Source organism: Adiantum capillus-veneris, chromosome 5 (genome assembly GCF_014529385.1).
Source record: "Adiantum capillus-veneris isolate H3 chromosome 5, ASM1452938v2, whole genome shotgun sequence".
Lineage (NCBI taxonomy): Eukaryota > Viridiplantae > Streptophyta > Polypodiopsida > Polypodiales > Pteridaceae > Adiantum > Adiantum capillus-veneris.
Genome location: NC_140935.1, coordinates 153,470,319 through 153,497,009, shown reverse-complemented (window position 1 = coordinate 153,497,009; position 26,691 = coordinate 153,470,319). Strand labels below are relative to the sequence as shown.

Here is a 26,691-nt window from a genome sequence, read left to right as displayed (position 1 = left end):
TTTGTTTATGTACTATAAATCTAATAGTTGATGACTATAAATGTACTATAAATCAGGTATTAAACTGAGAAAGAGAGAAAGAGAGAGAGAGAGAGAGAGAGAGAGAGAGAGAATTGTGTTCCTCTATATTTGATCTTTCTGGTGGGTTTTCATTTCCCACTTTTAAATTAGTCAACAGATTTACAAAAAAAAAAAAGTGTGTGTGTGTGTGTGTGTGTGTGTGTGTGTGTGAGAGAGAGAGAGAGAGAGAGAGAGAGAGAGAGAGAGAGACTATGAGAAACACTTGTCAGTCTAGCTTGCTCTGAGCTGACGACAAAGGGAGCATAACTCAATGATCAAGCTGATTGTGCAAGTGTATAAAATATCTAGTTTCAGCAGCCAAGTTCAGTATGAGAAGCATAATTCAATGATCAAACTGATCCAACTTCAGTATGAGAAAATTGAAACTGGAAGCATAACTCAATGATCAAACTGATTGTGTGAGTGTACAGATATCCAGCTTCAGTAGCCAATGCATCAATTCCAAGTTCTTTGCAAGAGAAACAACGCAAACACTCACGTTGGCATTCTAAAACATACGAATGAAAAGGAATTCATGTGAGGCTCACCATTTACAAATTAAGAGGTTCGCATTTACTAATTAAGATCAAAGGAGATTTAAGGCTTTGCATGCAAAGGTAGGTCCACAAGTATCAAAAATATTCAAGTGTAGGCCTACCTCCCTTCTTCAGTGGGGCTTATTTTAGAAAGCCAAAAACAGAGAGGAACAAATATTTTCCCAAAAGAATTGTAAGAACACTTTTTCCCTCATTGCTTTTAGTATTAACACTTCAAGGTTATATCAGTCCATAAAATTTTCTGAAGGTCTACAAAATCTGTATTGAACTAGACCACTAGTATAGCGAACCTGGCTGAAAAAAGTTGAGCATGTTGGCCCCAACACCTCTCCAAAGAAAGGTCTACAAAAGACACTCATCTCTTCCTTTTCTTCCTGGGTTTACCCAGATGCTTTCCTTTTTTCTCAAAGCTTCCTTTCTCACTTTCAATACCACCCACGACAAGACTTTTCAGGGGCTCCAGGTAATCAATGCTCAGAAAGCCCTCCTCTTTATCCTGGTTCAGAACATCTTCAGGACGTTCATTCAGACTACCAATCTGTAGCCCCGCTTGGTTTATGAGACCTGAGTGAGTACTTTTCCCCGGTTGTTTCTCTATAAGCTCAACACTACTATCATCTTGAAGGGCTCCAATGTTTAATGTCTTCTCTGGTAGCAAAAAATCGCTTTCTATTCTCGCATTTGACATGGGATCCCAAGCCTTGGGGACCTCAAACCAAGACTCTTCAGATCCTGAAAGCTCCCAAGCTGGAACTCTCTCGACAATCACTGTTGACTTGTATGTCCTTTTCCTTTCCAACCCACGAACGATGGCATCCCTACCAAATGCAGGTCAAGTGTTTTTAAGATTTGGCTTGTTAATGCAGCATAAAAGACAATCTGGGGAGTATGTATTACTCGCAATTCTTTGATACCGAATGCTTTGCAGCTTCCCTAGATAAACCAAACAAGGTGGCCATGTTAGCAACATCATTGGGCCCCCTCAAGTCCATTGAATTTCCGGCTCCACTGGTAAGAATGATATTCTTCCCTCGAGTCAATCCTTGCAATGTCTGAAAATGTGAGAAATTTTAGCTCATAAACACCATTTCAACATCGGAAATCTAAACCTCCACTTGTAACATGAGTTTGGGAAAGAAAGGAGAGCATCATCTACAAAACTTGTAGTTTTAGAAAACAAAAATCATACAACATAGAGCATGTATGACACACAAAGGAAAGAAGATGCAATCATGCAACAAACAGGAAAACAGAAAAGGGAAAGAAAGCTAAGGACCAACAAGAAACCGGGGGGGGGGGGGGGGGGGTTTGCGGGGCAACAATGGTCCACGGGTGTACACAGTAACTCAGGAACACCCACATCGCTAAAAAGTTATGGGCATGACAACGACCAAGTACCTCAGATTAGAGGCCCAGATAATGCTAGACTTGCTTCGGCCTTCCCATTGGAGTTTCCTACCCAAGGTAGCTTATCGCCCACCTAGCTAAACTGCCCTTAAAACCCGATGGTTTTCACAAAGGAAATGCCATACCGCTTGGAAGGGCGTCAGTTCACAGGTGGCATCCGCTGGGATTGGTGGTGCCTCCCTTCCACCTCTCAATCCCATTCTAGCAAGGCTGACCCCCCCCCCCCCCCCCCCCCCCCCCCCCCCCCCGCGCGAGGGCAAGGTATTTAAGTGACTCTAAGCGCTCATCTGTTGTTGCTCAAGTAGGCCTCATGTGAATGAAACCCTCCCCATTCGTTTTGAGATGATGTATTATGTGATGCTGATGATGATGAGGATGAGGATGCAGGGTAGGCTTACATACCTACCCACTTGACGTAGTAGGTATCCTCATTATTTTTATTTTATGTTCCTTAGACATTGTGAGTCACATATAGATGTAACCTTTTGGTCTCATAGGTCATCCTCTCATAGGCCATTTTGGCCTTTTGAAGACGTCAATATAACATTTCGTTTCAATTCACCTCTCTCTCTCTCTCTCTCTCTCTCTCTCTCTCTCTCTCTCTCTCTCTCTCTCTCTGTGTGTGTGTGTGTGTGTGTGTGTGTGTGTGTGTAAAAATGAGGGCTTGACCATTTTATTTTACGTAACCAAGTTACAACACGAAGGCAACACACAATAAATGGAGCCCATAAGATATAACAAGAACAATAAACCATAAGGGAAAATTCACCAGTGATACAAAGTTACAAAAGATGGGCAATACATCAAAGGCTAGGCCTATACAGCCAAACTAGAAGAGAGGGAAGAGGAACCCACTTGTCCTCCACTACAAAAGCCAAGGGTAGGTAACAATATGAGCAACTCTCTAACCAAACCAACTTTCCCAAGGCATCACTAATTTGACTCTCATACAAATCTACAAACTGTCTAAGATCCATGAAATAATGGCCTCCACCATCGTTTGCTCATATAAGGTATCATAGACAGTCTCTCTCGTCCAAGAGATATCATGTAGTGTTTGCAATCTGAATTTAATCATAGGTGCACTGTTTGGAGCAAGAAAAATCTGGGGTCTTGCAGACATCTCCAAAAAGAACATATCAACACATAGTGGCCCGCCCCTCAAAGATGTCCCAGAAATCTCCATGGACCACGAGCAAAGAAATGAGCGAGCATCAAAGTAATAAGAAGCAATATCAAGAACCTCATCTGGACCCGTGTGCAAAATGTTTGTTGAGTCACACAAAGCATGAACAGAGCTCCCAATAGGGCACCCACAAAAATGTTTAAAGAAGTCTTATTCATCCTATCAGCCTTCAATATTCATGCTGATGCCGAGGCGTGATAAGAAAAAACAGCTTAATCCAACTAAATATGATTGAGAGTCTCCCTACTGTCAGCCTCACGCTCAAAAAGATTGTGGATCATCCCAATTTGTCATGTAACTCCCACTCTCTGCGAAATAGAGCATGCTGTCTTATCCTGATACATGTTCGCAAGCCTCAGATGACGCTGCTATCAGCATGGCAAGGAGAAGGGCCGGATCCACAGAAGGAGTGATATGTGACCAAATCTCTTGCAAAGCCTAGCTCAATGAGGCATCCCGCAACACTGACTCAGGAATGTGTGATCCTTGTCTGGGCCCAGAGGATACTTGGAGCCTCAACTACAAAGAAACCAAGGCATGGTCAGACAACATTGTTGCAGGCCAGTTTGTGACCGTCTCCCCGTAAGATGCTCCCCAAGAACCAACACAAAATTTGTCCCATCTCTCTAATAACCGTCTGACTGTCCTTGAAAACACCACAAAATCACAATGACTACGGAGTACATGCCATGCATCCACACCAAAAACCGCAAAAGAAATCTGTCCCAATCATCTCTCTCAAAGCGAGCAATAGACAGTAGAGCAAGAGATGCAACGTATGATGCAGAAACCATTCATGCGGCCAAAAACCAACCTATTATGCATAGTCAATCACGGTACAGCATTCCCAGATTAAACCCATTTTCCACGGGCTATGCAGAGTACAAAAAATAGAGCACAATGTAATTTTGCAAAACAGAGCCAGTTCGGCAGGGTACCAACTTGAGAAGCCACTTCATGTTCAACCAACTCATAGCACCACAATAAGCAGGCGGAAAGAAAGCCCTCACTCCTCACTTTCTCATACACACACAATACGCAAAACAAGGCTAAGTGAGGGGCCCAAGCAACCCTCAACTCCTTATATAGCAAACCCCAGTAGGTGGAGGCGTCAAGTAATGCCAAGCTTGGAAGATCTCCCACATGATCTGCACATTCAGTCATGCCCAAATCTCAAGGCACAAGAATATGAGAGGTGGCCACCATGGTAATCACTGTATGGGTTAAGGCAAGAGAGAGGCGGACCGCCATAAGTAGAGAGCCCACAGGTGGGTCTGAGATAGATAGTCAATAGAGAGAGAGAGAGAGAGAGAGAGAGAGAGAGAGAGAGAGAGACAAAAAACGGGGCGTGATATTTCCATTATGCATGCGTAGTGCCAGTGGGTCATGATGTCCTACAAACCTCGAGAGTAAGTGGGTGGCAAGCCAGGCGCCCTGTGAAGGGTGGAGTTCCATGTAGGTTAAAAAACCCCGGTCCCTTATGAAGAAAGCCGTCCCACAAGGGGTTCTTGTAACCAGGGGGTTAGACTCAAGGTTTTAAGGAGGTAGACTATACAAGCTGGGGAGCATGGTGTGGGGTTAAACGCTAGAGAAATGCACAGGTCACCCTAGGGGGGTAATTTGAAAACAAAAAAATCCCACACTACTGATGTAATTTGTTAATTGACCAAAGTTAGTGGTCAAGTACCCCAAAAGAGGCAACTATTAAGACCAGACAAGGCACGTTATACAAGCATAACAGTATTTCAAGGTCATAATACACCAAATTTGGAGGGAGAGTTGTGAGGGCATGGTCAAAAGAAACTCATATGTGTGTATGTGAGTGTGTGTGTGTGTGTGTGTGTGTGTGTGTGTGTGTGTGTGTGTGTGTGTGTGTGTGTGTGTGTTGTTAGACTTACACCACTCTACTGCTTAACAGGTCTAGGGCATACTTGTACGGCTAGTATGTCTCCGGGCTGGCCACCCTTAGTCCAGGTTGTACCTCGTCCGACCGCCCGAGTTTGGGGCCCGTCATCCACCTTTGTCTGGGCGCCCTCATATATTTCCATATATCATTTTTCTTGTTGGGTCGTGGGGGGTTTTTATCAAGCCTTGCCCTACCTCCCCTTGGGCACCTATTTATGGGGCCAGGGGTGTACCCACTTCCATATCTGTTGTACCGAGATTCTCTTGCTCTCGTAGTCAATGGGGGACTGATCGCCCCCTTTCCTACCCTTGGCAATTGTGGTTATGCCATTTCCCTCTTGAATAACACGTCTTGAGTTCAACTCCTCGTCGGCTAGATCTTTAAGGTCTCTTGGGATAGTTTCCTACGACCTTAAAACTCTCTTCTTCTTCTTCTTCTTCTCTCTCTCTCACAGGCACTCTCACACGAAATCAGAGCTCAAGCAGCACATGGTATCAGTCACCAGCTCACATGGTATCACTAGCTTCAGGCTCTGCCGGTTCCAAGGTGCTACACTACATTAAGAACTTCTCCCAACAGCCAGCATTTTTGCATGCACCAGGCAAGCGATGGAAATCCGCGTTTTTCTGTCGCGGAGAACCTCCTCAACCTGCGTTTTTGCATTTACACCTGGCATTTTTTATCAAGGTTGCCAGCGCTACTGTTTTTGGGCAATTTTGTCGCGGAAAACCTCCTCCTTTCATTAGCGTTTTTGGATGGCTGCTACGTCTTTGCAGCAGAGGGGGCAACGCTTAGCTTTTCACACACCAGAGGATCTTGCCTACGACACACACCCTTGCATCCGGTGCATTGCCGGTCAAATTCCTCTTCAGATCATCAGATTACAGCCAGCAATACCTGCTGTTTTCTCTGTTTTCAGCCCACCAGGAGTTGTGCCAGGGATTCACCATCCTTCCTACACCCTCTGCACCGCTTTGAACCCTGCCACGAGCGTACGAGCACGATGAAAATCGCTGGACAACAGCGTTTTCATCACCTCGCAGTTGTGTTGTTGGGTGGATAGCAGCCTCTTGGCTTGTGTTTTTCCACACAGGATGAAGTTACCTCCTGCCAGGACACCATCTGATGGTGGTCCGTACGGTCTCTCGTTGCCTGTTGCAGTACACAGTATCTTTGACATTGGCTTGATCATCTACGAGCGTACGATCCTTGGGAGATCCATTCATTCCACCCATCATTCGACGGTTGCACACTCCAGAGGGGGTGGTGACTTGTGGTTTGCTATGGACACACCTATGCACTCATCAGAGAAGTTCATGTTCATGGCATATGGGATTACGACATTCCCAGAGACGATGTCACGTGCACATCTAACCCTATGTGCATGTGGACAAGCTACTTCAAGTCTGGCTAGCACTTAGAGTTGTTGCATATCCTCTAGTTGCACACAGCATGATCATCAGCATGACAGTCAGTACCCATCATGAGCATTTTACAGTGCACAGAACCCATTTTCCGTATTTTATCAATTTTTCACTTATTATTAATAAGTGACTTTGTTGGGAAACTAGGTAAGGCAATTTTGCAAGACACTATATAAGAAACCTAGCGCTAGCACTTTCTGGCACAAGAGGCAAAAGAAGTACCTACACTTGCAGTGCACCTTCTTAGCAAGACCGGCAGATTTCATTAGCGTTTTCAACCATCAAGACTAGCCAGCGTTTTCTCTTGCAGATCAGCCTTGGCGTTTCTGCAGCAAAAGGCCTAGCGTTTTTGCAACAGATACAAGATCAGCCTAGCGTTTTTGCAACTTGCAGATCATTCTAGCGTTTTGCAAATTCTCCGCGACAAGAACACCCATTGCATCAGCGTTTTCTGTTTTCAGCAATTAGACTCCGCAAGAACAACCCCTAACCTTGTAGATCTCACCTTCCCGCAGCAGATCCTCGCCGTGCAGTCAGATCAGCCAGCGTTTTCAGTTTCAGCCCGCTGTTCGCAAATTTCAGCATCTGCATTTTCAACGCATCGTCGCCATCCCCGTCCTCACTGACAGTGTCAGAATTCAGCAAATTGCAAATTTGCAGATTTCAGCCCCTAGCGTTTTGAGTTTTCAGCCCATCTCGTCGCCGTCATCATTGTCGTCAACATCGTCGCAAGTCCATTGCATCTAGACCATTGTACCAGATTTGTGCAATCAATAGCATAGACCTCTCTCGCCATAGAGAGTGGGGCCCTTGGAGGAGGGTTTGACAACATTCTGATGTAGTATTCTTCTCTCTCTCTCTCTCTCTCTCTCTCTCTCTCTCTCTCTCTCTCTCTCTCAGCACCTTCATTCACAATGTCATTCACTTTGTTTGTGATCATTTGCACTCTCTAATTAAAGGAACGGAAGGCTCTCTCTTTCGTAAGTAAAAGGAACCCTTCAGCACAGTTCGGAGCACTCATCTTGAGCGAAGTTCAACATTCACTTCCGCTTCACCTTACATTGGTATCAGAGCTTTGGCAGTGTTCTGTATCACTCAAGGAAAGAACCACAAGAAATTTTTTGCTTGTTGCGGTCGCACGTAACCCAAGTCCACTTGGGCATGTCGATTCCTAATCGTGTTTTTGAAGAGTGACAAGTAACCCAAGAAAGAAGAGCTTGTCCGGCCTCCCCTTGTTCCTCTTTTCACTCATTGAGAGCGGACCGTGCACTTAGCGGCCGGCCAATCGACGTGAGGTGGGAAAAAGCAACCTTGGTGTGAGCACAAGGCCGCTAAGGGGTGCGCCCGCAGGAAAGAGTAGAGCTCGGGTAAGAGAAAAGCCTTCTCTAACACAAATTGCAAGCTAAAGAAAGACCTCAAGAACTTCAAGAACACAAGTTCCTCGTGAACTTAAGAACCCAAGATCTCAGTGTATAGTCATCACCCAGAGCGGAATGGATACTTTGTGTGAAGGTGATGAGCATGGAGGTGGTGGTGAAGAATTTTCCCCACCAAGAGGTTCCCCATCTACGCCGCGGTTTGCATTAAATTTGATGGAGGCTTTGGTTAAGTCGATGATGGACATGATGCTACAACAAGAGGCGCAACGCGCTACCTTGGAGCGCGAGCGGGGCGAACGAAGGTTAGCCTTTGAGCGTGAGCATGAGCAAGCGCGCTTGGCGGCCGAAGAAAGACGAGCGGCCTTGGAATTAGAGCATGAGGCACAGAGAGACCAACGCATGCAAGAGTTGGTTCTACAGGTACTCACCTCGAAACCCGAGCCGGTCAAGTAGCTGAAGCAATGATTCGGACTCCAACAACCCAATGCATGCAAGAGTTGGTAGTTCATCAAGTAGCTGAAGCAAGGATTAGGACTCCAACAACCCCGTCACAAAGAAGATCACATTCATTAAGTATGACGGTAAGATGGATGCTAGTGTTATTCATTCTTGGTTGCATCAATTGAATGCTTATTTTGTGACAACTAAGAAGACAAGAAATAGCAGGGTTTTGACGGCAACCATGTACCTTGCTGGTGATGCCATTAATTGGTACCACGCATGGCAAGAGGCACAGTTGACAGCGCACCTAGAGGAAGCCGAAGAAGGCGCGTCCCTTTCCTTCAATTGGGCCGACTTCCAAGACAAGCTCAAGGCGCGGTTTATGCCACCACAGTACCTAGCACGGTTGAGAGACGATTGGCGCAGTCTCAAGCAAAATGGTATGCTAGTTGTTATGTCTTTCTCTAATCGTGTTTTGCAGCTCGGCACCCAATTACGTAAATCGGATGATGAGCCCAAGGAGGCATTCTTTATGGATTGGACGAGTATATAATTATGATGTCGAGGTACTCGATCCAATCGATCTCAACAAGGCGGTAGCGATTGCTCTCGCACAGGAGATGAAGCACATTAAGGGAAAGCCTAAGGAGAACAAGTCTTCTCAAAGTACCTCTCAGACTCCTCAGAACGGTAAGAACAGTAAGAATGGTAAGAACGGTAACTCTTCTAACCAATCTTCCTCTAGTCTTTCGGAAAAAAACTCTCCAAATGAATTCAAGGGTAAAGCTAACACTCTTGCTAAACCTAAGCTCACCCCAGATGAAAAAGCTGCACAAGGAATCATAGGAGGATACATCACGACAAAAGAACGAGTCATTTATTCTAAGGAAGGTCGATGTTATCATCGTCACGTCAAGGGTCACATAAAGAAAACATGTCCTAAGATTGAATCTAACGAATCTAAAGAACCCAAAGAACCCACATCCTCTATTAATGTCATAAATGAGAACACTCCTATCTCCCAAGTTTCTCATGATCCTATCATTGATGAGTCTCTCATGAAGTGTTATGGTCATGTGAATGGTCAACAAATGGTGGTCTTCTTTGATTCTGGTAGTACGCATGATATGATTGTTGATTCTCTTGTCGAAAGAGCCCGCTTGGAGGTTCGCAAGACATCTTGTGTCTGGCTTCGCTCCAGGTATGGACTCTCTCATTCCAAGAGAGTGCCTTGATTTGTTATTCACTGTTCAACAAGCGTCCTTCTGTAGAAAATTTGTAGTGTCTCCTCTCTCAGGATGTGATATGCTTTTGGGCATTAGATGGTTGCGTGAGCATAACCCTCTTATTGATTGGGCAGACAATACTCTCACTTTCAATGCCAAAAGTGACTCTCCCATTGTCATTCGTGGGGAGGAAGTTGTTCATTCTTCACCTCTCATTTCTAATGTGTAGACCAAACTTGAAAAGAAAAAGGAGAAGGAACTCTCTCAATCTTTTCTTCTCCGAAGCACGACACACATGATTTGCATAATAAAGCTGTGATTGTTCACAAGGATGATGGTTTAGTTGATGCTTTTTCTAGTAAAGCTAACCTCGTTGCAGATAGGATCAATCACGAAGAACCGATCTTGGCTCTCGATATGATTGGTATGAGTGTGTTTTATCTTTTTTTATGATATTCTTATTTTTTCTGCGTCGTGGGAACAACATGAAAAGGATGTAGAAAGGATTTTAGTCTGTTTGGATGAGTGTCAGTTGTACATTGCAACTAAGAAAACTGAGTTTTTTCTCAATGAAGTTACTTATCTGGGTTATATCATTTCTGCAGCAGGCGTCAAGCTAGATTCTGTGAAGGACCACGTTCGTAATTAGGATTTGCCTAAAACTGCATATGATCTGCGTTCTTTTCTTGATTTATGTCAAGCATATAGTTTGGACATAGAGAATTTTGCACGCATTGCCGCACCCATGACAGATGTTTTGAAAGGGGTAAAAACTTGCTGACGGCGCGTGGTTTTGCCTGAGCCAGCCATTGAGGCTTTTGCAGCTATCACGGTTGCAGTGACAGAAGCGCCATGTCTCATCCTTGCCTCTTGGGATCACCCCTTTGAGGTATGGACGGATGCGAGCAATGTCACAATAGGAGTTGTGCTTCAGCAGCATGGCCGTCCAGTTACTTTTCTTAGTCGAAAGTTAAATAGTGCAAAAAAGAATTATTCCGTTTATGACAAAGAACTTCTGTCTATCATTCACTCTCTCAAGCATTGGAAGCATTTTCTGTATGGTAGAGAGTTCACAGTTTGCACGAATCATCAAGCTCTCAAGTGGCTCCAGTCTATACCTAGTGGACATTGGAGTGATCGCCAAGCACGGTGGTCACAATTTTTTGAGCAATTTGGAGGTTTGATTGAGTATGTGCTTGGAAAAGCTAACCCTGTTGCAGATGCGTTAAGTCGCAAAGGACATATCCTGGCTCTTGAGTCAAGATCCACAATTTCTCTTCAAAGTGTGTCTTTCGACAGCATGAAGAACCAATACGCAGATTCCAAGTTTGGTAAGCAATGGTTGCAGACTCTTGCTTCCCAAGGGCCAAGCAACTATCTCATTCGTGATGGTTTGGTATATTTTCGTCACCGTCTATGTGTGTTGCTCTCTCTCAGAAAACCTATTGCACGATGCACATGACTCTCTCACGGGTGGGCACAGGGGAATGAACATCACTTTGGAAAAGATAGAAAGATTCATTTATTGGCCTAAAATGTGAAAAGATGTGTTTCATTATGTCACACAGTGCACTATTTGCCAATAGGTAAAAGCTCCTCGGGGTAAGCAGCAAGACCTCTTGCTACCGCTGCCTATTCCCAACGGGCCTTTTCAAGATATTTCTATGGATTTTGTGACTAACCTTCCACCTAGTTTGCATTCAAGGAACACTCAATGTAAGGTGCAACGGAAGTGAATGTTGAACTTTGCTCAAGATGAGTGATCCAAACTGTGCTCAAGGGTTCCTTTTGCTTACGGAAGGGAGAGCCTTCCGTTCCTTTAGTGAGAGAGTGCAATGGACACAAACAAGGTGGTGAACATTGTGAATGAAGGTGCATGAAACTGAGAGATAGAGAGAGAAGAATACGACACCAGAATGTTGTCAAACTCTCCTCCAAGGGCCCCTCTCTCGGTGGCGAGAGAAGTCTATGCTATTGATTGCACAAATCTGGTACAAGATGTTAATGCAAGTCGTGAGACTACGATGCAATTTGTCTAGGTTGGAGATGACAGTGTCAACGAGGGCGGCGACGGCGACATCTGGCTGAAATGGTTCCTTTCGGATTTTTCTTTATCCACTGAGTTCGTTGGTTCTACTGTTGAATTGGCTGCTGGAAAACACTGAATTGCTGCTGTTGTAAAACGCTGAACTGCTGCTGTTGTAAACGCTGAACTGCTGCCCTTAAAACGCTGATGTGCTGGCTACAAAAACGCTACCATGCAGGCTGGTAAATGCTGTAGTTCAATGCTGAAAAACATTGTTCTTCAATGCTGAAAAACGCCAAGTCTATGGGGCTGAAAACGTTGGCTTTGCTGTTGGAAAACGCTGGAGTTTAGGGCTGAAAACGCCAGGGCTTAAGGGGGTGGTTCTTGCTTAAGATGGGAAGAGAGATACCTAGAAAATGCTCCTGATGGATTCTGATGGTATTGCTGATGATCATGTTGTGTGCAACCAAAGGATATGCATCTACTCTAAGTGTCTGGGCATGCATGGTCTGCGAACAGACTCACAAAAGTGCCAGAACACTTTCTAAGCTAAATTGACTGGATTGAACTGAACCCTTGCCATGAAGTAGCTTGTCCACGTACACATAGGGTTAGATGTGCACGTGACATCCCCTCCTTTTCAAAGTGGGTTACTGGTACCGAACTGTATGGCGTCAAGGGAGATCACCAACAGTGTCTGGGATCCTAGGAAGGACTCTTCGCTGGCCCATTCTGATGCACGAGTCATGCGATACTTGAACTTCATAAAGGTCTACAACGCTTGCTTCTTTGGGCCGCGCCGAAAGCGACACAAAGTCTTTCGTGGCTCCTTCGATGCTTCAACTTCGTCTATAGTCATGCGTCTACCTTCTTTAAGAATCTCCGAGGATGAAAATTCATGAAACCACTTCCAACACAAAAACATGAACATACCCATTCCACGTAAAGTGACTGGAAAAATACTAGTCTTCTTTAAAGACTGTGCATGCAATGTAGATGAACATATAGACGGAGTGCCAAACCGTTCATCAAACACACGCAAACAATGGAATCGAAACTTGTCTTTCTGATCTAAATCCAACAAATGTGGCAAAACACAATGGAAATGCCGATGCTCGATGCTCAATCCTTCTTGTGCTCTCTCGGATACTGTGTCATGCCAAAGAAGAGACATGGAATGTGAATTCCTTGGGTGCAAACATTTCATCTTTCCATGAGGAATCCGCATACATCCGTGCTCATTCATGAGTGAATCGTGCTCAACGTGCAATATGGCATGCCTGTGAAAAGGGATCACATAATGACGGTGATTAAAATACAGGAAAGCATCACGAATGATATACTCGAACAATGCGTGCTGACTAATCATTGGAACATAGAATACTTCCTGTGGGGTTCTTTGTACCTCAACTCCAGAGCCAAGATCGGTTCTTCGTGGTTGATCGAATCTTCCTGTGGGGGTTCTTTGGACCTCGACTCGAGAGCCAAGATCAGTTCTTCATGATTGATCGAATCTGCAATGAGGTTAGCTTCACTAGAAAAAGCATCAACTAAACCATCATCCTTGTGAACAATCACATCTTTTTCCTGCAAATCATCCTGCTTGTGAGTAATCACATCTTTATCATGCAAATCATCATGCTTGTGAATAATCACATCTTGATCATGCAAATCATCATGCTTATCATTATCATGCAAATCATCATGCTGATCATTATCATGCAATTCCTGTGTGTCATGCTTTGGAGCAGGCGAGACTGAAAAAGTCTCCTTCTCCTGTTCCTTTTCAAACTGCGCCTGCACATTAGAAAAAAGTCGCAACAACTCTTTCATTTGTTGGGCGCTTTGCACTTCATACTCTAACCGTCTTTCTTCGCACTTACGATTGAATTCGGCTAGGCTTTCTTTGGCTGCCAAGCGTGCGTGCTCATGCTCACGCTCTAAGACTGCCATTCTTTCTTTGGCCACTTCGCACGCTTGCTCACGCTCACGCTTCAAGTCATCCTTTCTTTCTGCTTCTCTTTCTGCTTTTCAATCTGCATGTTTACAATCCAATTCTTCCTTTCTTTGCTCCCATGCTGCTCGTCTTTGTTTGCGCTTGCGCTCCAAGGCAGCGCGTTTCGCTTCTAGTTCTATCCTCCTATCCATAAAACACTGCTCCAAAGCCTCCATAGGAGTTAGTGCAATCCTTGGCGTAGATGAGGAAGGGAGAGGGTCGGAAAAACCTACTGGTGGGGAAAATTCTTCTTCGCCACTTTCATGCTCACCACCTCCATGCGAAGTATCCATTCCGCTTCGGGTGATGACCATCCACTGAAGTCGTCTTAAGTTCACAAGTAACTTGGGTTCTTGTGGATCTTGGGGTCTTGGGTTCTTGAGTTCTTGAGGTTCTTGAGGGTCTTGAGGTTCTTCTTTCGCTTGCAATCTGTGTTAGAGAAGGATCTTCTCTTTACCCGAGCTCTTCTCTTTCCCACGAGCACCCCTTGGCGGCCTTACGCTCACACCAAGGTTGCTTTTTCCCACCTCACGTCGATTGGCCGGCCGCTAAGTGCACGGTCCGCTCTCAATGAGTGAAAAGAGAAACAAGGGGAGGCTGGACAAGCCCTTCTTTCTTAGGTTTCCTGTCACTCTTCAAAACACGATTAAACATTGACACGCCCAAGAGGACTTGGGTTACGTGCGACCGCAACAAGCAAAAAAAATTATGTGGTTCTTGAGGTTCTTTCCTTGAGTGATATAGAACACTGCCAAAGCTCTCATACCAATGTAAGGTGCAGCGGAAGTGAATGTTGAACTTTGCTCAAGATTAGTGCTCCGAACTGTGCTCAAGGGTTTCTTTTACTTACGGAAGGGAGAGCCTTCCGTTCCTTTAGTGAGAAAGTGCAATGGACACAACCAAAGTGGTGAACATTGCGAATGAAGGTGCATGAGACTAAGAGATAGAGAGAGAAGAATACGACACCAACATGTTGTCAAACCCCTCTCTCGGTGGCGAGAGAAGTCTATGCTATTGGTTGCACAAATCTAGTACAAGATGCTGATGCAAGTCGTGAGACTACGATGCAATGAGTCTAGGTTGGAGACGACGGTGTCGAAGAGGGCGGCGACAGCGACATCTAGCTGAAAAGGTTTCTTTCGGGTTGTGCTTTATCCGCTGAGTTCGCTGGTTCTACTGCTGAATTGGCTGTTGGAAAACGTTGAACTGCTGCTGTTGTAAAACGTTGAACTGCTGCTGTTGCAAAACGCTGAGCTGCTGCTGTTGTAAAACGCTGAACTGCTGCTGTTGTAAACGTTGAACTGTTGCCCTTAAAACTCTGATGTGATGGCTACAAAAACGCTACCATGCAAGCTGGAAAATGTTGTAGTTCAATGCTGAAAAACGCCAGGTCTATGGGGCTGAAAACGCTGGCTTTGCTGTTGGAAAACGCTAGAGTTTAGGCTGAAAACGCCAAGGCTTAAGGGGGTGGTTCTTGCTTGAGAGGGGGAGAGGGATGCCTCCTACAAAGTGAATTGCCTGTGCACTTCCTCCTTTTCTGCCTGATAAGCCTAGCGCTAGGTTTTTTTTTATACTGCCTTGCTCATTTGTCCTACCCAGCTCCCAACAAAAGTCACGTAAAAATAATAAGTGAAAAATGTCAAAAATAGGGAAAATAGGTTTAATGCACTGGAAAATGCTCCTGATGGATTTTGATGGTACTGTTGATGATCATATTGTGTGCAAACAGAGGATATGCATCTACTTCTAAGTGTCTGGGCATGCACGGTCTGCGAACAGACTCACAAAAGTGCCAGAACACTTCCTAAGCTAGACTCACTGGACTGAACCCAACCCTTGCCATGAAGTAGCTTGGCCACGTACACATAGGGTTAGATGTGCACGTGACACTCAATGTTTGACGATTGTTGATCGTTTCAGCAAATTTTGCATGTTGATTCCTTGTAAGGCCATGCACAAGATGTAGCACGGTTGTACATAAAGCATTGGTACCCCCTCTGAGGTTTGCCAAAGTCAATCGTTTCAGATAGGGATGTTAAGTTCACGTTCAATTTTTGGCACGCTCTCTTTGAAAATTTTGGCACTAAGTTGAATTTTCCATTGGCTTTTAATCCATAGTCAGATGGTCAAACTGAAATTTACAATCAATTGGCTTTTGATGTTTTGAAGTCATATGTGCATGATCAACAGTCTCATTGGGAGCTCTATCTCCCTTTGGTTCAAGCAATTTTGGAATGACTCTTATTCCTCTGCCATTGGTAGAACTCCGTATGAGGTAGCTTTTGGCCGTTCGCTCGCTCGATCAGTTAAATGCCTAATGCCAATGCTGAAAGTCGGTCGTTGGATGAGATTTCTGAAAGTGTGAAGCTTCGGCTAAGCAAGGCTCACAAATTCTTACTCACGATAGGCTAACAAGCATCGTCACGATGTTGCTATCAAGGAAGGGGATTGGGTTTATTTGAGAATCATGAAGCAACGTCTTAAGCAAGTTGGAAAGAAATGTCCTAAGTTGTCTTTCAGAATGTATGGTCCATTTCCTGTCATTAAGAGATCAATGAGAAATTACAATTGCCTAACTCATGGTCAATGCGCAACGTTTTCTATGTTTCTTGGTTGAAAGTGTTTCAAGGTACACCTCTGAAGGACATTTCCGAAGAAGAAGAGCCCGAGATCATCGATAAAGCTGAAGTAATGGAGCCGGAGCAAGTGTTGTTGCATCGGTTTCGCCATGGCTCAAAGAAGTAAGTCAAACAATACTTTTTGAAGTTCAAGGATCGAGGAACCCACGAGGCAGTGTGGGTCGATGAAGAATTTTTCAGAGATTATCCAGAGTTGTTGGCCGACTACAAGGAAGCCATGCAGCTCGGTATCAGTACCTCACTTTAAAAAGGAGGGGATGTCCCGTGCACATATAACCCTATGTGCATGTGGACAAGCTATCTCAGGTCTAGGGTTCAAGTCAGCCTAGGAAGTGTTTTGGCACCTTTTGAGCCTGTGCGCAGGCCGGTGCATGTCCAAGCACTTAGATTAGTTGCATATCCTCTGATTGCACACCTCATTATTAGCATGGCATTCATCAGTACCCATCATGAGCATTTTACAGAGCATAAAACCCTTTTTCCCAAAATACACATTTTTCACTTAGATATTAATAAGTGACTTTTGTTGGAAAAGTGAGAAGGCAAATTGCTAAGGAAATATAAAAGAAACCTGGCAATCACTCAATAGAAGCAGGAGAAACAAAGAGAGCACAAGCAATCACTTGCAACAGGCCCTCTAGCGTTCTTCCTCAGCAAGATTCCCATCCTCAGCAAGACTCCCTCACGCATTCAGCGCCAGCGTTTCCAGCCCTTCAACCTCAGCGGTTTCAGCCCAGAATCATCAGCGTTTTCAGCCCAGCTTCGTCAGCGTTTTCAGCCAAGATTCAGCAGCGTTTTCAGCAAGACAAAGTCAGCGTTTTCAGCCAAGAGTCCCAGCACTTTTCAGCAGGTATTTCAGCGTTTTTCAACAGGCCTCAGCAGCGCTTTCAGCCAATCTTCAACAGCATTTTTTGAGCCTCAAAACTCAGCCAGATTTCAGCCATAGCCGTCATCGTTGTCGTCGTCGCCGTCATCGTCCACTTAGCCTTCCCTTGCATCATAGCATCAAGTTATTTGCATCATAGCATCAAGTTCTTTGCATCAAAACCATTGTACCAGATTTGTGCAATCAATAGCATAGACCTCTCTCGCCATCGAAAGAGGGGCCCTTGGAGGAGGGTTTGAGAACCGCCTGGTGTCGTATTCTTCTCTCTCTCCTCTCAGTCTCATCACTTCCACTCACAGTAGCATTCACTTTGTTTGTGATCATTGCACTCTCTCTCTAAAGGACGGAAGGCTCTCCCTTCCGTAAGTAAAAGGAACCCTTGAGCACAATTCGGAGCACTCATCTTGAGCAAGATCAACATTCACTTCCGCTCCACCTTACACTCAGTCTAGCTTCCCTACTTCTACAGGATAATTACGGTGCAGACAGTTTGGTCTGACCACATCTCTTCTCAGAGGCCTTTCACAGCAGAGACTGTTCAATCTGGCTTTCCTCTCATCTTGGATTACCCTACCTACTGACAGGACACCATCTGGTGGTGGTCCATGCGGTCTCTTGGTGACTGCTGCAGCTTACGGTAGCTTCTACAGTGCAGACTGATTAGTTTGGCTTTCCTTGATTCGAAGGACGTTTACGGCGTAGATTGCTACATCTGGCCTTCCTAGAGTTTTACACAGCTTAGCCACCTGGCCACCTTGGGTTGCAGGTTCATGCATTGACAGGTTTCCGGTCATTCTCATGACGATTCTTGGGCTTCCCCATTTTCTCTAGACGGTTTGACTACAGACACCACAGATTCTATTGGGCAAGACACTTGCAGGTCTATTGGCATTTCTTTTACGACAAGAGTTGTTTTCACACTCGGTTCGGGACCTTCACGCAGTATCTTCACCCAGTATCGACGGAGTACAATAGTTTGCTACACTACTCGTGACGACCCTTTACCATAGAGATCTCTCGGCGGTTCGTGACACCCCAAACTGCTGCAACACTCGCGGAGTAGTATCCTTCAATGGACATTACAGCAGACATCTTCATCATTTGCCTCACATCTTCGGCTTCACGCGGTTTGTTCAGCATCAGGTGCTCAAAGGAGGTGTTAGACTTACACCACTCTACTACTTCACAGGTCTAGGGCATACTTGTACGGCTAGTATGTCTGCAGGCTGGCCACTCATAGTCTAGGTTGTACTTGGTCTGGCCGCCCGAGTTTGGGGCCCGCCGCCCACCTTTGTTGAGGCGCTCTCATAAATTTCCATATATCATTTTTCTTGTTGGGTCGTGGGGGATTTTTATCAGGCCTTGCCCTACCTCCCCTTGGGCACCTATTTATGGGGCCATGGGGGTACCCACTTCCACATCTGTTGTATTGAGGTTCTCTTGCTCTGGTAGCCAATGGGGGGTTGATCGCCCCCTTTCCTACAGATAGCATTCGTGCTCTCTCTCTCTCTCTCTCTCTCTCTCTCTCTCTCTCTCTCTCTCTCTCTCTCTCTCTCTCTCTCTCTCTCTATTCCGCACACACGTACTCTCACATGTGTGTGGAAATAGATGAAGTTACTTTTAGTTACTAGCAATACGTGTGTGTGTGTGTTGGGAAGAAAGGGGGGGGGGGGGTGCATGTGTAGGGTAAGATGACGAAAATGCAAGCAGTTGTGGAAATAAGACGCATGCAAGGGCAAGATGGATGGAGACATCAGTTTGCAAAGATGAAGTGCGGGGGAGCGATGGAAACAGAGACGGCTAGGGACCATAGCAGCCACAGTACGGGACCGGGCGTTTAATACGCGGTGTACAATACATGTACTAGACGTATTTTTGAGAATCAAAAATAGATTATGTCAACTTTTTTAGATATGGTACTTAAATAAGGACAAATGAAGCGGTCAAGCACCTCAATGACTCTTCAATGTTTAATCATAGCATACAAAAACAAACACCGTGAAGCTCTAAAACACACTTGATCAACTAGCAAAAGACATTAGAATAGAATATGTTTTGAGCAAAAAAATGCTAGAATAGAAAACGTTATGAGACGTATTGTACGTTTCAATAGGGAAAGTCCCGTATTCTAAATAAAGTACGCGTATTATAGCTGTTATGCTAGGGACTTGCAAGCGGCGCTAGAGAGAGGAGGGAAAGCACGGCGCTACAGAGGCGAGGCCTAACAACGCATTTGTGGCTACAGCGTTGTAGAGGCGAAGTAGCCTACGGTGCTACATAGGTGCACGCGGTAGCGGCGGGCAAACCAGCAGATATATCTAACAGATATAAAGCACCACTGTAAAAACCTCCTGTAGGCTGTAGTAGCTCACAAAAACCAAGGGACTGTGAAACCCCTAGGCTATGCCTCCAAAATCCACCGCATCCACCCCAACATTTCTTGATGATGTACATCAAAAAAGGATGCGGATCCACTGCACAACCATACCATAAGAGAGGCAAGAGGGACCCAGTTATCGTCCACCACAAAAGCCAAGGGACGGTACCAAGATACACGACTCCCTCTAACCAAGCCAACTTCCCCAAGGCCTCATTAGACTGGCTCTCAAACAAATCTACAAACTGTCTAATATCCATAAAACAGTTCGCCTCAACCATCGCTTGCTCTTGTATGGTATCATAAACAACCTCCCTCGCCCAAAAAGAACCTTCATGTAAAACCTGTACTCTGAATAGCTCTCAGGACCAAGGAAAATGTGTAGTCCTCCTGACAACTATAGGAAAAACATGTCAGCACAAAGTGGCCCGCTCTTCAAAGAGACAATAGAAAAATTCCATGGACCAACCACGAAGAGCTGGAAAGCCGGGACATCTGCTGGTGATATAAAACCCATTGCATAGTCAAACTCCTCTGCAAACTTAGAAGACTCACGCCCAACTATGCCTACTGTAAAAGGCATCTACAACTAGTTCTCCAAGAGATCCGAAGCCTGCTGAACTGGCCTATCCTAGGGCAACTCAGGTTGATCCTGAACTACAGCCAACTATTGATCTGCTCTATTCTCTGCCTAGCTACTATGGGACCTCCTCTCAATCCTGATCTGATAATCTCTCCTCAAGAGGATTGTCTAAGGCTGCTCTGCTCATGCAACCTTTGTCTCACTACTTGGCTGTAAACAAGGAGGTTGTATATGTCCCTATCTACCTGTCTATATTTGTCTATCTCTCTCTATGTGTCTGATCAACATTGTGTTGCTGCTGACTTGGACCCCTCTGATCTTTATAATTATGTCGCACACAGCTGCTATACACGACTTTGTTGGGTATGTTGTGGCTAAAAGGGCTATCCTCTCCTATGACTAGTCCCTCTCTAGGACAATCCCTCACCAGATGCCCAATCTCATAACATCAAGGCACTGGTTCAGTCTACCTATAACCACAATTCTCTGCGAGTGTAACACGCCTTTCCACCCAAAAGTGATGGTATCTAGAAAGTCTGTGGAAGGGGTAGTAGCCACCTTAATAGATGGCACACATATCTCGATCTAAATTGAACACATGAATGGTATGCCAAAGATAGAACCCATTTGCATCAACATGTCTAGCAACCAAAACTGTGCACGTGACTCTAGAAAAGTGACTCTAGAAAAGCTATTTTTACAAGATAATTCGGGGCCTAACACTTGTCCTCAAAAGGAGCTAATGTGATTCTCATCTGCATGCAAGGTTGAGCATAGAAAGGCAAGCATGCCTCGCATTTACTCGGCCTACAAAGAGAACAAGAGAGCTATATGCTGTGACGGCTGTCATTATTGATGGCAAGGTGGTGGTTGAATAGGGACTTACGGCCTATGAGACACCACACACGGAGCTACATATGGGCAAAGTGGAATTGCAATGGGTCAGCATGGACGCACCGATACCGGAGGAGGTGATGGATGGCAGAGAAAGTACTGGGTGCCGACTGAGAGTACACGACTACCGGGGGGGGGGGGGGGGGGGGGGTTCACCTCACTGAAGTGTATGCGACATGACACTCTAGAGATTCAGGGTTGTCAGTACTGTACAGAATGAGCTACAAGAGAGAGTACAAATTATAGCAGGACACCCATAGGTCGCTTCATGTTGATGTGCCTACAATTGCAAGAGGAGCATTTCATATACATTGCTATATGCCACTTCGGCCAATCAGGGTCAAAGTTTGCTACAGTAAGAAATACACAAGTGGATGGCTCTAGAGAGGAGGAAAGGGAGCAGGGAGATACACACTCACCATAAATCAAGCAGAGGGGATTACAGAGTACACCAGCTTGAGGCAGGTCTTCCTCATGGGAGACTTCAACAGGCGCGAACACAAAGCAGGCAATGTAAGACTTATCACTTTAAAGAGTCTGCGATGGTACACCCTTTGGATGAGGTGGGAGTGGAGTCCAGTCTTCAGCAGCCACAACGACAACCACTGCCTATGGACTCCGCTTACTTCGACTAGGGTCATAGCACCATCTCATTATTTACAATGGGATGGTTCAGTGGGCAGCACGTAGCAAAAGGCAGAGAGCAGAGGATTGGTGTAAAGCTTGGGGGAAGCAGCACATAAGCAATAGGCTGCAGGCAGTAGCGTCTGGGTGAAATGGGAGCAGCAGCTCATGGGCAATGGATGGCAGCAGCACGGGGGTGGAATTAGGATAAGGCAGACAAGCAGAGGCAGCAGCACGCATTGTTAGCTCTCTTTCTCTATCTCACACACAAACACAACCTATTGGGGAAGGTCATCGTATAAAACATCAAGCATCTCATAACTGAAGAGAATTACCTGTGCATTGGCAAATAACTCTCTCCGTGCTCTCACATCTTGAAATGCTCCAGAATAGCTAACCTCGAAAAAAACACCCCGCTGAAATAATTGACAAAAAAAAAAAAAAACATTACTTTTAGTTACAAAGCAGTAACATTCAATACCAAAACGACATGATTCAAAGCAAAGATTATAGAGTACTTCTAATGCTGCCTGAACCGAGGATGGTTTCAATCGAATAGGCAATCTATGTAAAAAGTCTAGGGTTATCAAATCTACCTGCAAATAAACAATGGGTAAAAACATGAGAATACAGAGATATCTAAACAATGTTTGATCCATAAATCACAATTACAGCATAATCATCCCTATTTTTCGCTATCGCCAAGTGGCAAAATCCGTCATACAATACAAGCACACAAAGCAAGCATAAAGAGCTTGCATAAGGTAGGAGGTACCAATCTCTCCAAACTTGATCACTTCTCTGTCAGTGACTTGGTGGATCAGCAAGGAGGCACAATCGATCAAGGTGGGAGACAGATTCGAGGAAGACATGTGGTGGCCATGCCACATGCAGGCATGGCGTGGCAGTTTAATGGTCATGTGCAAGTGACATAGTTAATCTGATGTGTTGTAGTGAATCCCCATCAACAATAGCTCTAGATGTGATTTTACAAAGTTTGTTACAATGTCAAAATTTAGTCATTAAAAAATTAAAGACAGACGCAGACCCCCTTGACAACCATACTGTAAGAGAGGAAGGAGGAACCCACTTGTCCTCCACTACAAAAGCCAAGGGAAGGTACCAAGATGAGCATCTCTCTGATCAAATTAACTCTCCCAAGGCATCACTAATTTGACTCTCATACAAATCTGCGAACTGTCTGAGATCCATGTAATAGCTGGCCTCCACCATTGTCTGCGACATCTGCCTCTGTTAGGTATCATAGGCAGTCTCCCTCATTCAAGAGGAGACTCATTCAAGAGATATCATGTTAACGTCTGCAATGTAAATATGATCATAGGTGCACTCTCTGGACCAAGGAAAGTTTAGCATCCTGTAGAAATAGAACATGTCAACATATAGTGGACCGCCCCTCAAGCATGTCTTTGGAAATCTCCATGGACGACATGCAAAGAAGTGAGCATGTAAAAACACGGATAACACAATATCTGCCGGTGAAGCAAAACCTGCTAAATAATCGAGCTCCTCAGCTAACTCACTATCCTCCTCTCCCCCAATAATGCCTTCTCTGAGAGGCACCTGCGACTGAAACTCCAAGGGATCAACAGGCTGCCGAATTGGCCTATCTTGGGGCACCTTAAGGACAGGCTTATCCTGAGCTACGATCGACTGCTGATCCTCAAACTCTGTCTGTCTATTCAATTGCACTGAGTCATCCTCTCGGTCCTGATCTGGTAATCTCTCCTCAAAAGGTCTATCTGAGGGCTGCTCTGCCTAATCAATCCTTTGTCTCACTACCTGTCTAAACAAAGACAAGGCTGTACCTGCCCTTGTCTGTCTCTGTGTCTGCTCGTCACTATGTTGCTGTTGACCACTCTGCTGCTACTAACTCGACACCTTTAATCTCTATCATGTTGTCATGCACAATCTCGCTACTAAGCATAACTCTGCAAGGTCTACTGTGGCTGAGAAGGCCATCCTCTCTTGTAGGCAGCAACCAATCTGTCTCTGTTGTCCCCTCTAGGGCAGTCCCTCACAAAATGACCCATCATATGACGCATAAGACACCGGTTCAGTTTTCCCATATCCACAATCCTTCAGAGAGAGAGAGAGAGAGAGAGAGAGAGAGATTTGATTTGATTTGATTTGGTATTAACGTCCGCGGGGGGGCCAGAAATGACCCATGGGACCTCAGAGTGATACATAGTCTCCCCTCACGGGGGTGTATGGTGTGGTGTGTGTTATTCTCTTTTTGTGTTCCTATGAGTGTCTTTTGATGCTCAAGTATGCGGGTGAGGTATGTTCCGAGAGCTGTAGGGGAGGGGTCTGTCTTGGATAATAGCTCCGCAAAGGTAGAACAACCGCTTAGAAGTGGTTGAAAATTAGCCCGGATGTGAGCGTATTTTGGGCATTCCAATGTCACATGTGCTTCATCTTCGGGAGCTTGCATTGTACATGATGTGCATATCCGTTTAGAAGCATCAATTTTCAGCGAGCCCTCTGTTTGTATTTTGAGCATATGTGACCTTGTGCGCATCAAAGAGATGGCTCTTCGTGCCATGTGGAGCATGGGTGTTCGTATGTGGGCCTGGGCTTCCATTTGGTTTGTGCTATAGCCTTCCCAATACTTTGTGTTGACATGCTTGCAATAGTATTCAAATTTCGAGTGGTGTTGCGTTGTCTTCCACTTGGTGTGGAGGCTATTTAGTAATGCAATGTCAAAATTCAGCATGTGTTCTCCCTCCTTGCCCTTCTCAATAAGCATGTCCACATATGCCTCTACATTCCATTTAGCGAACCATATCTTAATGTCCTGTATGAGGCTCGCTGACAAAAATTTGCTTTTTTTTTTCTTTTGTGGCGCACATCCCGTTTCCCATGCAATGCGGGGGATTCGAGTAGGAGGCATCGCTTTGACCTTCATGATATACGTGTACATTTTTTGCAATGCTTTCATTTCTAGTGGTCTCTTGCCTGTCTCCAAGAGTAGCACGGAGTATGGTGTCGTCTTTTTGACCCCCATGTGTCGACATAGAAACTTTTTCTGAATTTTTTCAATTTCGTTCCATGTGTGGGCTGAAATGCTTGCTCCCCACATTTCCACTCCGTAGAGGATGGCTTGCACCACGCATGTCTCAAAAATGGTCGCTTTTATCTCCCATCTTTTTATGCTCCTTTGTGTGCACATGTTTTCAAATTGATAGTACTTGGCATGGCCGATGTCAATTCTATCATGTGCGCATTGTCCCCAAGCATAGTTGCACGGGATGTCAATCCCCAAGTACTTGAAACTATCGACTTTCTCAATTTGTTTCCCTTGATACATGAGGGGGGCCTAGATATCCATCTTACGAGTCTTTACAATCATGAACTTTGTTTTGTCTACATTGATTGATAGACCCACATTTTCACAAAAAGCATGTAACGCATCGACCAATTTCTGTAGGGCTGCAATGTCATGGGCGAAAAGAGCCACATCGTCTGCATAGATGAGCATGAGAAGTGTAAGCATCCCGATGGCTGGTTCATCCCCTTCTAGTTAGGAAGGAAGCTTTCTATTTGATCAATGCACAATCCAAAAAGAGTAGGGGAGAGAGGGCATCCTTGTTTGACCCCCATGTTGCTCAAGAAAGCTTTGGACAGCCCTTTGTGCGTTTTTAGTTGACATATGACTTTGTCATAATGACGTGCTACCGCACTCCTGAGATGCATCGGTACTTTTATGCATTCCATCCTTTTCCATATACCCATTCTCAGGACCGTGTCAAAGGCTTTGGTGAAATCTACAAAGCAACAGTATAATGTTTTTCCCTTTAGCCGACTCTCTTCCATTAATACCCTGAGTGAAACAAGGTGATCGATGGTGCTATGTTTTGGTCGGAAACCTGCTTGTTCTTTTGCTCGTTTTCCATTTTTCTCCACCCATGTGCTTATGCTTTGTTCTAAGATGCTTCCCAAAAGCTTTGCCATGCAAGATCCTACCATAATGGTACGGTAGTTGGTAGGCTGATTTACATCCCCTTTTTTGTAAAGTGCTTTGATCCAGTTCTTTTGCCAATCCTTGAGTAGCCCTTGAACAATGGCTTGGTTTAGCATTCTATGTATCCACTCTCTGGCTCTCATACTTGACCATTTAAGCATTTCTGAGTTCAAGTGTAGTATGTCCGGAGCTTTCCCATTTGCAAGTTTTTGTATGCCTTTTTTAACCGTTTCGAAATCAAAGTGGTCTTGGGCATGGAGATCGGTTTGCATGTGTGGCATTTCTTCCGCATTATTATGCACATATAGTTGTTCCACATACATGTACATGTCATCTGAGCTTATGTCCCCCATAATGTCATGTCTTCGTCCTTTTATTTTCAGCCATTCCTTTTTGGGATTTTTCTTGAAGTTGGCTATGGCTTGTGTCTCCGTGCGTAGCTCATAGTTTCTTCTTTTCCGCCTCTTGAGATTTGTGTAGTCTTTTGATAGAGTTTCCCATTCTGTGTTCGTCGTTGACAGTTCCCGCAATTGTTTTTTGACATACTTGCACTCTTCATCAAACCATGGGTTATGCGGTAGCCCTTTAACATGATTTCCTCGCCGATGCGTTTTTCCCATTGTTTGTTCCACGGCGTCACATAGAGCTTGTTTGAAAATTGGCCATGTTTGTTAAATGTGTGATGGCACGGGTACATGAGCAAGTGCATTGTCTAGATGTTCTGCATACATTCTTTTCTTGTCCACTTGCATTTTGTATGTCCATGATCGGGCATGGGGCTGTTTTTGTGCTTTTTAAGTGGGAACTTGTAGCCATACATGGATTGGGGTGTGGTCCGAATTGGGTGACCTCTTCCCAATTGTAAAATTACTTACAATATGGGATGTCTCATATGCAATCAATACATAATCAATAACACTCGTGCCTTTGTTGGCCGTGTAGCATGTGCATTCTCCCGATTTTTCAAACTTACTTGTTCCATTGACGGCGATTAGTTGTAAGGATGTCATCATACTGAGCAATGCAATACCTTGCGGGTTTGTAATGAGATCTTTCGAACATCTCTCCCATGTGGGATCTAGTATCTCATTATGTTCA

At 44.9% G+C, this 26,691-nt stretch overlaps 1 protein-coding gene across 1 annotated transcript in view; it reads right to left on the bottom strand.

Annotated features, from left to right (window-relative positions):
* Positions 1-787: 787 nt before the first annotated feature.
* GAF1 (Polymerase/histidinol phosphatase-like protein) overlaps positions 788-26,691 on the bottom strand; it is a 45,271-nt gene continuing 19,367 nt past the window's right edge. Inside the window, exons 2-5 of the mRNA XM_086512981.1 lie at positions 22,130-22,207; positions 21,947-22,027; positions 1,515-1,669; positions 788-1,435 (exon numbers count right to left, since the gene is read on the bottom strand). Coding sequence (XP_086369107.1) covers positions 973-1,435; positions 1,515-1,669; positions 21,947-22,027; positions 22,130-22,207 — 777 coding nt within the window. The 3' untranslated portion in view covers positions 788-972. The remainder of the gene's footprint in view (positions 1,436-1,514; positions 1,670-21,946; positions 22,028-22,129; positions 22,208-26,691) is intronic.